We start from the raw sequence: 17,205 nt of genomic DNA on the forward strand, positions 1-17,205 counted from the left end.
CCCTTTACTGGGAGAGATAAGGGAGAGAATATAACCCTTACCTGAGATATGTGACATAACGGGTATAACCCATACCTGAGATAGGTAACATAACGGGTATAACCCTTACCTGAGATAGGTAACATGGCGAGTATAACCCTTACCTGAGTTAGGTAAGATGGCGAGTATGACCCTTACCTGAGTTAGGTAAGATGGCGAGTATGACCCTTACCTGAGATAGGTGACATGGTGAGTATAACCCTTACCTGAGATAGGTGACATGGCAGGTATGACCCTTACCTGAGATAGGTGACATGGCGAGTATAACCCTTACCTGAGATAGGTGACATGGCGAGTATAACCCTTGCCTGAGATAGGTAACATGGCAGGTATAACCCTTACCTGAGATAGGTGACATGGCGAGTATAACCCTTACCTGAGACAGGTAACATGGCGAGTATGACCCTTACCTGAGATAGGTAACATGGCGAGTATGACCCTTACCTGAGATAGGTAACATGGCGAGTATGACCCTTACCTGAGATAGGTAAAATGGCGAGTATGACCCGTACCTGAGATAGGTAACATGGCAAGTATAACCCTTACCTGAGATAGGTAACATGGCAGGTATAACCCTTACCTGAGACAGGTGACATGGCAAGTATAACCCATACCTGAGATAGGTGACATGGCAGGTATGACCCTTACCTGAGATAGGTGATGTTTAACCCTAACAGTGGTGCTGAAGGACAGTTCTGTGTTTGTTGCAGGTGTTCCTGGGTGTCAGGGCAAGTACTGTGGGAGGAAGAGGAAGTGAGAGACAGGAAGTGACCTCAAGAAACAATGGTGCTACTGCATGATGTAGAATGTACAGTTTATTTACAAAGGTCCCTCTTTCATGTACAAATCTTCAACTTTTTTTTTACTTATATGGCTGAAGACTATGTACAAGTTCGCAAAGCCCGAAAAATTCCAGACACCCAAAAATGTTAAAGCCAATCAAAGGAATGTGAAAAAACTGTGTAATAAATAATATATGTGCACTACACTATACATGTATGTTTATATAAGCAATGTACCATAGATTGTGCCTGCAGCAGTCATGGCTACAAATATCTGTGTGTCTGTTTAGCCCCAGTGATTAGTAACATGTCCAGGTGCATCAGTACTCTCAGAAGTATTAAAATATGCGGAAATGTGCCTTTTTTGAAACACCATTTATAGCATCTGAGCTTTACTGAGTTTCCTCTTTGGGGACTGATAAACGCCAGGGAGAGAGCTTATTATCTTTTAGTATAAAAGGCCTCTCTCTGTTTGATGAAACATTGGCGGCATAAAGAGTGGAATTTGCGGGCTGTCCCGCGCTGCCTCGCCCCGGCTCCTCAGACACACGCCCTTTTGGCGAGATAAGGGAGGGGGCAGGACGGCAGGCTCACAGGAATTCGTAGACCAGAGTTACGCGCGGCGGGGACGGCTGGTCTGAGAGGCCATTTTGTGGGCGAGGAGCCAGAATTCAAGCTTCTAAAATGGGTTTCTTCATGAAGAGCCATCTGCTCTGAATACGGAATAGGCTTTACGTAGAAACGCAGAAAACGCCATCTGACACAGATATGAAGCGGTGCTCTTGTAATGTTTTGTGTACTGTGCAAGCCTGTTAAGTTATTTTTTTTTTTTAAAAGCGCTGTGCCTTATTGGCTTGGGATAATGCTGAGATCACACAAGTACATAGATCAGTCTTGGTAAAAAGAATCATGCTCAAGCATGTAAAATGCGCATTTATTAAATGCAAATTTGGTCATTCTTTTTTTTGTCCTTAGGTGTTAGGTACATCATTGACTCAGTCAACCTTGAGTTTCAGTGACATGAAAACTGTACCCCCATTGGTAGTGCAATTTAATTTCCTGTTGTTGAAGTCGACCTTTAATTCTTGCCAAACTTTGTAAAGCAGCCTACTCTGTAGTGGTATCATGGTTTTTATGATTAACTTGTGCATTTACATCACTGTGGAGAACTGTACTGTTAGCTATGTTGTTCTTTGTGTTTCCTCCCCTTGGTAATGTTGATATGGTGCTGATATGAATTATAGTGCGTATCTCTCTTGTTTTGCTGGCTGTAGGCATACAGCTATTCAATCAGTTACGTCACTATGCATCAATGACGACACAATGATTACCCTCTGCTCCTGACGTAGTTCTGCCTGATTGGCCAGACTGGAAATCTCCCGCCAGTTAGGCGACACAGCGAGTCTCCGCTCGAGCTCTTTCAGTCGTTGGTTGATTGCTGTGCTCAGGCTGTCTCTGAGCCCTGACAGCGCTCCAGTACAATCGTGGATTTTAGTTTTTTTTTTATTATTTAAGGGGGTGGGGTGGTGGAAATGCACTTTTTTTCCACGACGCACATTTCAATAGTTTCCGGAAATCCCGGCCTTTTTAACTGCTTCAGAAAATAAAGTAATAAACTTGAGTATTTTAAACGGAAACAAATGTGGTGTCTGTCTTTTCATTTGAACATCCTACAATTGCAGCCAAGTGTTTAACGCCATATCAACGCAACGTAGTTTCAATGATTTGTGGTACTCCCACTGGCTGGTATTAGAAGTAAACGGCCCATAGATGCGTTATCTCTCCCATCCTTGGCCTCCGCCTTCTGTGCAGACACAATCACGCTCCCATTCAGTACCAGGGATTGATTTTAGTTGGCCACCAACAAGCTCCCTCCCTTGCTCATCTGATCTGGCCCATCCTCTTCTCAAGATCTGCATTTTCCCTCTTGTGCTCGTTATCCTAGGGCATTAGCCCCAGCGTCAGGCGGCAGTCCGGGAACGATATTATCTGCGTTTGTGTGTGTGTGGCTCTTGCGGAGCTGACGGTCGAAGGGTGAATGAGGCTGATGCTGTTGTGCTGCACGTGGAAGGACGAGCGCATGGGAGACGAAGGTGAGTCAAAAGCGGGTGCTATTTCACGGGATGATGCGGTTTCCTCCGGCTCATGGTACCGCAGGGGTTGGGTAGATGCTAAAGATACACAGCGATGACCCTGCAACGAAAACCTTGGAGTAACTTTCGCGAAACTGATAAACGCATTTGAGAGGTGCTGCATAGAAATGCACGTAAATAATAACATATTTCATCACGTGGCCGAACAATATTTTTTCCCTGCGTGTGTTTTGCTGCAGTGGTCCGTGTGAACACAACCTGTGTGGCAGTGGACACAGTGCGCATCTTTGCTCGTGACGGGGATGCAGCTTTTGGGTCGTTTATATGCAGCTGAACTTAAGTATTGGGACGATAATTATTTAAATTCGGTTGTCTGCATAAAGCCTATTATAAATAGTTGCAAAATAAACATCTATACACGTCCTCACTGGATCGTGTTCGAAAACTTGACGGTTTATTTGTAAACCGGATTATTCTCGATTCAACGAAAGTGATATTTTATTTGAATTAGATTTGTTTATTTTTATTCATTTGTTGCCTCGTGTAGTATTTTTTTTAGTCAATTCTTGTGGATCACAAGGGCTTCTCATTCAGACCTATAGCATTGTGATTGACTTTACAGAAATACACCGAGCCAAACATCCCCCGAACGCAGTTGATAAAATCAAAGTAAACTCGCTGGAAAAACGCGTTGCTTTTGACACTCCTGTGTTGCACACACTGGCCGCACAAATCCTTCAATAGTCAATGTAATTCTGACCCATATTTGCAGATGCAATTATAAATTCCGGGAGAAGATCGAATCTTTATAATCAGATTTAACATAGCTGTCATGTAAGCCACGTGAAGTGCGTAGAGAATAGCTGCGGTCTATGCAGTCCGTGGCAAGTACTGCTCGTTATTAGTTATGCTTGTAATTGACATAAACGGATAATAGCAAATATGCATGGGAAAGCTCGGTAACGATACTTTAAATAGTCAACTATTCGGCGTCTTGCGGAAATGTGCTTGATGTTATTGAGCTGTTTGGCGCATGCTGTATGTTCAAAGCCATATGATGTGTATGCAGTTACGGTCTGGGAGCAGCGTTGAATTGCACACCAGCTTGGTCACTCGAATCAGACAACCAACGCAACTGTGGAAAATACATCAATAGAACAACGATCGGCCAAAAATGAAAGTGCAAATTGGACAAATGTGTTTTGTGTAAGGATCATGTTTGTGTGTAGCACAGAGACTGTGTTTAGATCACGTGATTGGGTGAGACCCCATCCCCTCTTCAGGGTTTTTTGACCCTAGAGTACACCACAGATCTCTCAGTGAAGTCAGCCAGCCAGTCTCCATCGCTGTTCAGTGAAACTTGCTATGTTAAATACACCACCTTTATTTAAAGTAAGTTCCCTGAAATAAATAACATTTTAAGTGGATTCCTCCAGAATTAAAACGGGCTGCAGTATTCATCTCCTTATTAATTATGGGGGGTGACGATGTGTCTCACACACACACTTCTTTCACAGTGTGAAATATTTTTCCTTTGGGCAAAATTAGTGTTTTGCAATCCATAGGAACACGAATCAGGAAGTAGGCTGTGCTGTAAGAAACAACCCATATAATAAATGTAATTAAGATCCAGCTTCATTTCACAGCTTTGACCTGGCCACTCTGTTTAACCAGGAACTTGCAGGGATTACAAACTGGTAGAGAATTACAACCAAAAAGACTTCAGTCTTCTACTGGACAAAACTGAGTGGTTTGTCCAGACATATGATTTCCATGATGCACAGCTTCACGGTTTTCTCTTTGTAATTTAGGGCACAGAAGGGAATAGGAAGTGACAAGACCTGAACAGGAAGTGGAGATAAGAAAACAGGAATTGGAGAGAATACCTCAGGCAATTCATTCATGTCCTCTTCTGAAGACACACCATCTGACTTTCCTGCATACATTTATTCCACCAACAGGGGTAGCTGTCCACCTGCACTCACACAGTTGTGAGTCTTACTGTTGTTTTGCTGTGCTGCCCGTCAGCATGTTTTGCGTTTATAATGTGGAAGTGAGGGAGTGACTGGGGAAAACAGCACAATGCTCAAACTCCACCCACAGAGCATGATGGGTAATGCGATTAAAGAACTAATGTAGTCTCTGGAGTCTACTGCAGTGAATACATATACACAGATGCACATACTGTACATGCAAACACATGCACATAAACACACACACATACATACACACAGATGCACATCCTGTACATACAAACACATGCACATAAACACACACACATACATACACACAGATGCACATAATGTACATGCAAACACATGCACATAAACACACACACGTACATACACACATATGCACATCCTGTACATGCAAACACATGCACATAAACACACACACATACATACACACAGATGCACATACTGTACATGCAAACACATGCACATAAACACACACACATACATACACACAGATGCACATACTGTACATGCAAACACATGCACATAAACACACACACATACATACACACTAGTATGCAAAACACACACATTTGTTTACATCAAAAATAGAATTATTTTCCCTTGAGAGGGGATGTGAATTTCATACTGTCAAGTTATTGCGGGTTTTTTTAAGTCTTCAGCTAATATTCAGTTGTAAAAGAGATTTAGTGATATTCATATTGTATTATTGTTCCTCATAATTTATAATAAAAACCAGCTCTTGGCTGGAGGAAGTTGAAGTTTGTACTGCAAGTCAATACCACAAGTGTTTACACGGAACACAGATGAACATACCTAACCTCAACTCGGGCAATAATGAGTGTTCACATAGCCGCACTTCCTCCCAGATACGTACACACAGACATATATTTCCTCACGCTAAACATACTGTCGACACTGTTTCATTATTTGTCTAAAAAAAACAGGGTCATAAATGTTAGCGTCTTGCTAACAACCAATGACTGTCTACGGGTAATGTTTACCAGTTTGATAATTAAACACACCTGTTAGAAAGTTCCTGCTTTTAAATCCAGGTGTTTTATGCTGAATTAATCTGTGGATAACTCGCCCAATTTTTTTTCTTAGGTAAACAACAAACAGGAGTGAGGTTAAGCTGTCTTTAAATTACGTGAGCAGAGCTCTACTACATCTCAAACAGAAGCGCTATCGTTAGCCTCGAACGGCTGGGTCCAAGCCCTCTGGAATTGCACTCCAACAACAGTTACAGAGAGGGCCCATTAATCCGGACCAGTGCACGTTATTCAGTGAAAATGATAAACCCCTCAGTAGGTGCTCGAAGCCAGCGCCCCCTATTGATTTACCCACTGTAAGGGCGCGGGCAAAAAATCAATGGCTTTCTCAGATTAAAATGCCCCCACAGGCTGTCTGTTGTGTGTCAGAGACTGAAATGATCAGCTACTCCACCCTTGCGGGCTGTACGTGAGCAGATCTGAGAGTAACAGAAGTGAATTGGTAATCCTCAGATTATCTGTTCTGTGATGAAGATCGATGAGTTTAATCCAGTGGACATGTGATATCAACATGTATGTGTACATATACATATACATGTGTATCCATTAGCTGATCTGTGCCATTATTCTCCTATCTGCCTTACACCCCCCGTCCGTCTGTCCGTCAGTATTTGTTTAACTGACCTCGGTGTGTATGAATAATGCATGTGTGCGCTTGTGTGTACGTGTACTGTGTAACTCTCTGTGTACAGGGAACAGTTTGCTTGTGTATGTGTGTGTGTGTGCATGTGTGCACATGTGTGTTTGTGTGCGTGTTTGTGCGTATAGTGTGTGAGTTGTGTTTGTGTATATAGTGTGTGTACAGTATAGTGAGTGTTTTTGTGTGTTTCTGTGTGTCTAGTGAGTGTATTGTGTGAATAGTGTGTGTTTGTGTATGTAGTGTGTGTTTGTGTGTCATGTATATGACATGTTTGTGTGTATGTAGTGTATGTATAGTGCATGTTTGTGCCTTGTGTGTATAGTGTGTGTTTGTGTATGTATAGTGTTTATATCTCTGTGCAGACAGCAGTTTGCTGGTGTGTATAGTGTGTATGTAGTGTGTGTTTGTGCATGTTTGTTTGTGTGTGTATAGTATGTGTTTATGTGTGTAGTGAGTTTGTGTGTGTGTAGTGTGAGTAGTGTGTGTACTGTATGTATAGTGTGTGTATGGCGTGAGTAGTGTGTGTATTGTGTGTATAGTATGTGTATAGTGTGAGTAGTATGTGCATGCTATAGTATGTGTGTAGTGTGTGTATAGTATAGTATGTGTATAGTGTGAGTAGTGTGTGTATAGTTGCGATGCGTGGGTCAACTCTATCGTCACCCGAACCCACACATACTAATTCATCACCCGTCCCCCAGCCCCTCCTATGTACTGATTTTATCCAGTTCAGATAATCCGCACCTGACCCGCTTAACTCCATTATCAGTGAGATATCAGCCTACATAACAGCCTATATGCTACAGACAAAAAAACACGAGAATAACAGGCTAGTTTCAAACAAATAAACATTTATTGTAGATAAAAGTCCAACCAGACTTATATTGTAAAACAAGCAAGTTTCTATATTTAACATAGGCTAATGTGCTAACCTCAAGGCTATCACATTAGCATATCGCCTACTGTTTCGCTAAAACTGAGGTGCCTTGTTAAATTAAAGAGTAGGCCTATACAACTTTGCAAAGTTAAAAAAAAAAAAGATGAAGTTAGCTAACAATAGGCCAACATCTCAATTTATTCATATGTCCTGCTACAACGAAAATGTGAGGTCTAATTGGTCTAGGCATAGCCTACCGTCTTATCGCAAAAATAAAGTGCTTTTAGCGGTCGGAAATAAATAGAAGTGCTTTTTAGCTGTCCAAAATAAACAACACAGGTTAATAAGGCTATTGCTTAAATCTTCAGTCAGTGAGGCTTGCTCATAGCATGCATTAAGCACCAATAAAAAAATAACAAAAATGAACACTTGTGCATAGGCTATTGTCTAGGCAGACCCGTATGCCAACTTTAAGTGCTTGTCTCTTAGAAGCCCCTGATGATAAATAACCTACTTGGACTTTCTCGTTTACTTTGCACTGTGCAGAAAACAAAACCACATCCACTGTGCCAGGATTCGGAAGGTCTGCCTTGCTTCGAGGGCACGCCCTGCTAGCTAGGCTAATTTAGGCATATGGTATAATAGACCGCACAATTGTCACGATCAGACTATAGCTTATACTAATGTGGCCTATGCCAGAGGAGATGTAGCTTCAAAGATGTAATGTGGTACTTTTATTTGATCTAAAACAACATGATTTATTTTGTGCGCAGTGTGTGTATACCTCTCTTTCTCTCTGTGCAGGCAGCAGTTTGCCTGTGTGTGTATGGTGTGCATAGTGTTTGTAGTGTGTATAGTATGTGTGTGTGTATAGTGTATATGGTGTGTGTAGTGTGTGTATAACTCTCTCTCTCTCTCTGTGCAGGCAGCAGTTTGCCAGTGTGTGTATAGGTGTGTATAGTGTGTGTGTGTAGTGTGTGTATAACTCTCTCTCTCTCTCTCTCTCTCTTTCTCTCTCTGTGCAGGCAGCAGTTTGCCAGTGTGTGTATAGTGTGTGTATGGTGTGTGTAGTGTGTATAGTGTGTGTGTGTGTGTGTGTGTGTGTGTGTATATATAGTGTATGGTGTGTGTAGTGTTTTCATAACTCTTTCACTCTGTGTAGGCAGCAGTTTGCCTGTGTGTGTGTATAGTGTTTATGGAGTGTATAGAGTGTGTATAATGTGTATGGTGTGTTTAGTGTGTATAACTCTCTCTCTTTCTCTCTGAGCAGGCAGCAGTTTCCCTGTGTGTGTATAGTGTGCATGGTGTGTGTAGTGTGTAGAGTATCTGTGTGTGTGTGTGTGTGTATAGTGTATATGGTGTGTGTAGTGCGTGCATAATTCACTCTCTCTCTCTCTCTCTCTCTCTGTGCAGGCAGCAGTTTGCCTGTGTGTGTATAGTGTGCATGGTGTGTGTAGTGTGTATAGTATCTGTGTGTGTGTATATATAGTGTATAGTGTATATGGTGTGTGTAGTGCGTGTATAACTCTCTCTCTCTCTCTCTGCAGGCAGCAGTTTGCCAGTGTGTGCCAGTTGCACTCAGAGGATCTATGATGAGCAGTACCTGCAGGCTCTGAACACTGACTGGCACACAGCCTGTTTCAGGTGAGAGCACCGAGCCGCCTCCTCTGCTGCGCTGCTCCAGTCCAATCACATCGCTTTATGACAGCCACGCCCTCCGGCACAGCCACGCCCCAAAAAGCCACAGCTCTCCTCTACAGCCACGCCCCCAAAAGACAACTCTCCTCTACAGCCACGCCCCCAAAAGCCTCACCTCTCCCCTTCAGCCACACCCCCAAAAGCAACAGCTCTCCCCTACAGCCACGTCCCCAAAAGCCACACCCCAAAAAGCCACACCCCCAAAAGCCACACCTCTCTATTACAGCCACACCCACAAAAGCCACACCTCTTTATTACAGCCACGCCCGCAAAAGCCACACCCCTCCACCACAGCCATGCCCCCAAAAGCCACACCTCTCCATTACAGCCACACTCCAAAAAGCCACACCTCTCCCCTACAGCCATGCCACAAAATTATTGATTGTCATCCTGCAGTACGAGGTAATCTGCGGCGTACTGGGCAGACAGAGTAATACTGCCAAAACGGTCTCCGGGTCACAGTGCGACAGTAACTCCGCGAGGAAGAGGGGAATTACCGCTGGTCTCGTACTGGCAGTACTGAGGTAAATTGGGTACTCACTGATTGTGGTCGTCTGGTGCAGTACTGAGGGGGTAATTACTCTGTGGGCTGTACTGGTGCAGTACTGAGGGGTAATTACTCTGCTGGGTCTGTACTGGTGCAGTACTGAGGGAGGTAATTACTCTGCTGGGTCTGTACTGGTGCAGTACTGAGGGGGGTAATTACTCTGCTGGGTCTGTACTGGTGCAGTACTGAGGGGGTAATTACTCTGCTGGGTCTGTACTGGTGCAGTACTGAGGGGGTAATTACTCTGCTGGGTCTGTACTGGTGCAGTACTGAGGGGTAATTACTCTGCTGGGTCTGTACTGGTGCAGTACTGAGGGGGGTAATTACTCTGCTGGGTCTGTACTGGTGCAGTACTGAGGGGGTAATTACTCTGCTGGGTCTGTACTGGTGCAGTACTGAGGGGGGTAATTACTCTGCTGGGTCTGTACTGGTGCAGTACTGAGGGGGGTAATTACTCTGCTGGGTCTGTACTGGTGCAGTACTGAGGGGGTAATTACTCTGCTGGGTCTGTACTGGTGCAGTACTGAGGGGGTAATTATCTGCTGGGTCTGTACTGGTGCAGTATGAGGGGGTAATTACTCTGCTGGGTCTGTACTGGTGCAGTACTGAGGGGGTAATTACTCTGCTGGGTCTGTACTGGTGCAGTACTGAGGGGGTAATTACTCTGCTGGGTCTGTACTGGTGCAGTACTGAGGGGGTAATTACTCTGCTGGGTCTGTACTGGTGCGTACTGAGGGGGTATTTACTCTGCTGGGTCTGTACTGGTGCAGTACTGAGGGGGTATTTACTCTGCTGGTCGTACTGGTGCAGTACTGAGGGGGTATTTTACTCTGCTGGGTCTGTACTGGTGCAGTACGCTGTGCATCAGACAGATCAGCTGACAGGGCGCTGATGGTGGTGATGGTGATGATGATGATGGAGGTGATAGAAGCCATGGTGAGGATAACGAAGCCTGGAATGGAAGAGAGAGAGAGCCTCTGTCTGGCAGCCGGCTCTGACCGCTGCTGCGCCCGTGCGTGATCTGGCAGAGCAGAGTTCCGCTCGCCTCCCGGTCGCTGTCTACAAAGAGCCCGGTGCTCTAGAACTCAATCATCCATCCATCCATCCATTATCCATACCCGCTTATCCTGAGCAGGTTCGCGGGGATGCTGGAGCCTATGCCAGCGTGCATTAGGGGAGAGGCAGGAATACACCCTGGACAGGCCGCCATTCTATCACAGGGCACACACACCATTCACTCACCATTCACACCTATGGGAAATTTAGACTCTCCAGTTAGCCTACCTGCATTTTTTGTCTTTGGACTGTTTTTTCACTTGAAGGCCAGTCCCATCTTGGAAGATGAAACGGGACAAAGTCTGAAACCTGCTGCCCTAGAGCACGGTCAGCAGCTGTTCTTTACTGTCCGCTTGGGCACACTCTAGTCGTCGCATCGCTGTAAAGCACCAAAATGGAAAAGCAGACGAACATCTGCCTCAAGCCCGATGGCTTCTGCTTTCTCTTCCGTGGAGTTTTCCCACGTTCTGCTCTCAGAGACAAAAGGCCGTGGGCTGGCCGACGCGCTTTAGGGAACTGAGACCTCTGACCTCAGGCCGAGTCACACGGGAAGCCGATTGGCTCTTTGAGCTTCCGCGAGCAGTGTGTCTGAGAGGGAAGGGCAGACGATAGCGTGGAGATCAGCGGAAGAGCTGTTCAGATTCCCCCGTCCGTCCTGGGAAGAGCCGCGGCGATGGAGAAACGCTTCAGGAGAAGGTCGGTGGGTCAGCCAGGGCTGTTTTTATTTGTTTTTACTCGAAGGCCAGTCCCATCTTGAAAGGCTGAACAGGAAAAAGTCTGTGAAATGTGCTGTTAGATTGGGCGTGTAACTCTATCCTGTAGAAGGGGGGGGCGGGGGCGGGGGTGGGAGGCGGTGGGAGGGGGCGGGTTTGGGGAGGGGAGTCAGCGGTCACGAGTGAGCAGAGAGCGCAGGAAATTTGTGAGAGAGAAAAAAAACCCCGGTGCAGCTGCGGAGTGCGGCTTGTAGTCGAGTCGAGTACAGCGGTTCGTACCCCGGGATTGAACGATGAGCCGGTTCTGCGAGCAGGCGGACAGGCCCCGTGCGGTCCAGGAGAGTAGGATAAAGGTGAATCAGAACTTCAGGAATCCTGGGAAAGCTAAAAAGTGAGTATCCCGGCAGCAGACATCGGGAGGGACCATCTCCGTACGCGATCCTTCGTGTCTTCTGGTTCTGCTGAGAAACCGGACTCCGGAGGGGCAACCGGCCAATGGGGTTTCGGTTCTAGTGAGGGGGCATTTCTAGCTCTTGCTAAAGAAACGTGTCGGTCTGATATCAGAAACTGCTGCCAGCCCACGGTGGAATAGTAACTTTCCGGAATATCCGACCCCCCCCCCGTTGCTCAGCCTCCAAGCCGAGTGTTTTTAAACTGAAGATGCACGTGAGAGCTTGGTTTCACTTCCTGTTTTCTGACTGAGACAGTACAAGTGATAACCGTCAGGGTTTATGTGTTAGTGTATGTAAGTGCGTTGTGTATATTTTTATTTTTAGTTTGTGTTGGTGTGTGTGTGTGTCATTCCTGTGTGTGTTTGTATGTTGGATACTGTAACAACTCCTTTATTCATTTGTGTGTGTGTGTGTGTGCACGCGTGTGCGTGTATGTGTGTGTGTGTGTTTGTGTGTGCGCGTGCATTCATAACATAACATAATCACGAGAACCTGCTATTTTCCTAACTAAATTGTACCTATTGCTCTGATTCCCCACAGACTAGATAGTATCTAACACAGTATCAAGCCTGGTCTTGAAAATTCCTGAAGTTTCTGCCTCTACTACGTGACCTGGCAGGCTATTCCACACATTGACTACTCTCTGCATTAAAAAAATCCTCTTAATGTCTGTACAGAATTTACCTTCTGCTAATTTCCATTTATGTCCCCTCGTTCTGCTAACAGAACTCAACCTGAAGAATCTCTTGTAGTTCATGTCTGCATGTGTGTGAGTGCATGTGTTCAAGTTTGTGTGTGTCCATTTATGTGTGCTTCAGCGTGTGTGTGTGTTTTTGTGTGTGTTAATGTGTGTGTGTGTGTTTGTGTGTGTATGTGTGTGTGAGTGTTAGTGTGTGTGTGTGTGTGTGTGTGTGTTTTGTGTGTGTATGTGTGTGTGCGTGTTAGTGTGTGTGTGTGTGTGTGTTTTTGTGTGTGTATGTGGGTCCATGTGCACATGTTTGTGTGTGAGTAAGTGTCTCTGCATTATTGCGTGTCTGTAAGTAAGAGGCTAATGGTCCGTGCGGTACAGTCTGTTCTTAGTGAAATAAAGGAGGCTTTGACTGAGCGAGAGAGGGAGAGTGGGGAGAACACAAGGGTGTGTCAGCTGATCGGATCCTCATCGGACCCCTGATTCCACCGAGCCGCTCGGGCCCCATCCTGCTCAACAGCGCAAAACTGGCTGCGCTTAAAATGCTACTGCTGACGCCACTGCGCTAATGCCTCGCGCTGCGCTAATGTGACTAATGTTCTTTCAGTGTTGAAAGTTAGCATCCTGAGTCCAGAGACTGGTTAGCAGCTGTTTCCTGAAGGAACACCATAGCTGTGCTGACTGCAATATTGACTGTAAAGTGGCTGATGGTTTTTCTCTTGATTAGCTGATGGTAGGTGCAACAGTGATGCCTTCTCTTTTGTTTTAGTTTATTAGGGTTGTACAGTGATGGTTTCTCTTTTGTTTTAGTTGATTATGGTTGTACAGTGATGCCTTCTCTTTTGTTTTAGTTGATTACGGTTGTACAGTGATGGTTTCTCTTTTGTTTTAGTTGATTATGGTTGTACAGTGATGGTTTCTCTCTAGTTTTAGTTGATTACGGTTGTACAGTGACGGTTGCTGTCTTTACCAGATGGTCTGTGGTTCATGGTTTCTCTCTTGATTCGCTGATGATACATTACATTTATTTGGCAGACGCTTTTATCCAAAGCAACATACAATAAGTGTGTACCGAAGGTAATTGGAACAACTATAAAACACAGGTCCGATAAGATAAAATACTCATTATGTAACAGTTATTCTTAGCCATGAACACATTGAGTCCTGTTCACACAGTAAGCATAGGCTAGGTCAGAAAGTAATGTTAAGTCAAACCAGGAGGCATGACAATGAGCTGCAACATCAAGATTACGATACAAGTGCAATTAAAGTGCTGGACGAAGGTACATGTGTGACATGAAAGTGGTACAGGAATAAGGTAGAAGGGTACACCCACAAAGTGATAAGTGATCCTAGATTGGGAGTGCCCTGCAGAGTTGTGATAGTTAGTCCAGATGCGATTTCAGACCGCGGCGGAAGATGGGCAATCACTGAGTGGCTTGTAAAGGAACAGGGGGTTCGTTCCACCACTGGAGAGATAGGGTGGAGAAGCTCTATGGTTGTAACGAGTGAGACCCATTCACTCGGGTGGCAGGGGGTGCGAGTCGCCCTGCTGCAGCAGAGCGGAGTGGTTGACCTGGTGTGTAGGATTGACTCATGTCCTGTAGGTAGGTGGGGGCCATCCTGTTGGCTGTAGTCTAGGCCAGGGTCAGGACTTTGAACCTGATCCTGACAGCAACCGGTAGCCAGTGGAGTGACCTCAGCAGAAGAGTGACGTGAGAGAACTTAGGAAGGAGGAACCAGCACAGTGCTGGTTTCTCTCTTGATTTGCTGATGATAGGTGGTAGATTTATTGTTTCTCTGTTGATTTGCTGATGGTAGGTGGTAGATTTATTGTTTCTCTGTTGATTTGCTGATGGTAGGTGGTAGAGTGATGGTTTCACTCTTGATTTGCTAATGGTAGCTGGTAGAGTGATTTAGCTGAAGCTACGGTAGGTGGTTCAGTGATGGGTGTTTTCGCAGGGTTAGTTAAGAGGATGTTCTCGTGGGTTGGGTTGCCAGGCAGTGACATGATCAGAAACACCCAGTTTTTTTTCTGTGATGCAGGCGTGCAAAGGTGTCATTCCGCTGTTTCCACGGCGACTTTGAAGCTGTGGGCTGAAAGTGGCCCAGACCTGTGAGTGGGGTTTGTGGCATATCGAATTGAGGAACCGGGTGTTTTCGAAGGGCTGAGACAGAAAGGCCCCCTAACCGAGCTCTGAGACGTGACAGGAGGGGTATTGTTTTCGCCTCTGAGAGGAAGTGGAGCTCATTCTGAGACTTGGTGCTATGGCAGGAACACACAGGACAACCTCTGCCTGCTTCACGCGTTCCCTCTAACCAGAGTCACCAAACTGGTGGGCGTAGCCTGTCAAAAAAAAATACAATACTCTAAATAATACCCACCATTGACATTCAGACCAGTATATTGAATACTATACCTTTTGCACATGCTGCTTTAATGTTGTGTACATGCAATTGCTTTAACGTTCGGATTGCGTTTAGAAGCTTTCACACATTTTAGCATTTTGATAACGGATGGATCGTAAAAGTGTGCTCACTCATGAAGTTGGTCCTTGGATCAGAAGCTTGGGAACGCTTAGTTATGTGACACAGACGAATACAGCACGTTTCCTCCTCTTGTGTTTCACCCATGGGGGTCACTGGGAGGTCTCTGGCTGTAGCTGTGAGGGGGAGGGGGTGTTGAGAAGCTAGCTGTAGTTGAGCTGCCGCTCTCTAATTGGACCATGGGTTTCCTGCGAGGATTTGGACCACCAATTGGGAGGGGCTGGGTAGAGTCTGAAGGGAGATGACATCATGCGCTCAGTCTGTGTAGCGAGGCCAGGGAGGGTGTAACCGGGGGGGGGTGATGTTTGACTCTATCAGGCAGTTCCTGTGGCAGAGAACAGTAACAGACTAATGCCTCAAAGCTTTTCTACAATCTTTCCCTACTCTGTACAGAATGTTTGTTTTCACCTCAGCTCTGTGGCTTTGGTTTACCTCCTCAACCACGCCCCCCGCCCCCGCTTCCCTTACTACTGTTTCACTTCCTGTCTGAGAGCGCGGGCCGGAGGACGGGGCGATGGCTGCGCTTTGTCTCCTGATCTCTGTGTGAGTCATGCCCCGCCTACTGCGTGATGAGCGTGGGGTGAAAGGTCGCACGTGTGGGCGGGGGGTTCCGCGTGGCTCGAACCCGTCTCACGGGCGACCGATCGCGCCCCCCTCCCCCCCCTTTCGGTTCTCGTGATTTTTGGCTCTTTCAGAGGGGCTCGTCCCATGGGTCCGCGTGATATCAGAAGCTCGGACAGGATTACACTACATTACACTACACTACAATACATTACATTACACTACACTACAATACGTTACATTACTTCATTACGCTACATTATACTACATTACACTATAATACATTACATTACTTCATTACGCTACATTACACTACACTATAGTACATTACATTACTTCATTACACTACATTACACTACACTACAATACATTACACTACACTATAATACATTACATTACTTCATTACACTACATTACACTACACTACATTACATTACTTCATTACACTACATTACACTATAATGCATTACATTATACTACACTATAATACATTACATTACTTCATTACACTACATTACACTACACTATAATACATTACATTACACTACACTATAATACATTACATTACACTACACTATAATACATTACATTACTTCATTACACTACATTACACTACACTATAATACATTACATTACTTCATTACACTACATTACACTACACTATAATACATTACATTACACTACACTATAATACATTACATTACTTCATTACACTACATTACACTACACTATAATACATTACATTACACTACACTATAATACATTACATTACTTCATTACACTACATTACACTACACTATAATACATTACATTACTTCATTACGCTACATTATACTACATTATGGTACATTACATTGCATTATACTACATTACACTACACTACAATACATTGCATTATACTACATTACACTACACTACAGTACATTGCATTACACTACATTACAATACATTACATTACACTTCATTAGACTACGTTATACTATATTATGCTACACTGCATTACATTATACTACATTACACTGCCTTACATTACGTGATATTACAGTCACTTTGCAGATGTCCTATGCAGAGGTGGATACAGACGTGGAGAACACAAGTGTTAATACACACTACAGCAGCCAGTGATACACACTACAGTGGTGTCAGTGTTAATACACACTACAGGAGAGCCAGTGTTAATACACACTACAGGTGTGTCAGTGTTAATACACACTAGAGGAGAGCCAGCGTTGACACACACTCCTGGCTCTTCTGTAGAGTTTTTTGTCTTGTGAAAATAATTATATTAACTGTATTTATCAAGCAATAAAGCAAAAAAGGTAGATTGGGTGTGAAATGAGTTTCAGGGGTTGAGCGTTCAGCTGCCAGAGGTCTGAACACTGTTATTCAGGAACTGTCTGTCTGTGGAGAATTGGCTCCCCTAGCAACAGGTATGACGTGCGGATGTTCAGTTGATCTGTGTATAATGCTGTGTGTTGAGGCAG

General features: G+C 44.8%; 1 protein-coding gene across 2 annotated transcripts in view; it reads left to right on the forward strand.

Moving 5' to 3' along the window:
• The window catches only part of LOC135235617 (LIM domain kinase 1-like), a 40,111-nt gene that overhangs the window by 3,125 nt on the left and 19,781 nt on the right, over nt 1–17,205 (forward strand). Inside the window, exons 5-6 of one of the 2 annotated variants that reach the window (XR_010324418.1) lie at nt 750–2,914; nt 4,726–4,740. Coding sequence is in view for 1 of the 2 variants with exons in the window: in XM_064301289.1 (XP_064157359.1) it covers nt 2,860–2,914; nt 9,007–9,103 (152 nt within the window). In the remaining variant the exon portion in view is untranslated. Of the gene's footprint in view, nt 1–749; nt 2,915–4,725; nt 4,741–9,006; nt 9,104–17,205 lie in introns of those variants that run through there. The other variant, XM_064301289.1, reaches the window with a different exon arrangement.

The sequence above is a fragment of the Anguilla rostrata genome, chromosome 12 (genome assembly GCF_018555375.3).
Source record: "Anguilla rostrata isolate EN2019 chromosome 12, ASM1855537v3, whole genome shotgun sequence".
In the NCBI taxonomy this organism is placed as follows: Eukaryota; Metazoa; Chordata; class Actinopteri; order Anguilliformes; family Anguillidae; genus Anguilla; species Anguilla rostrata.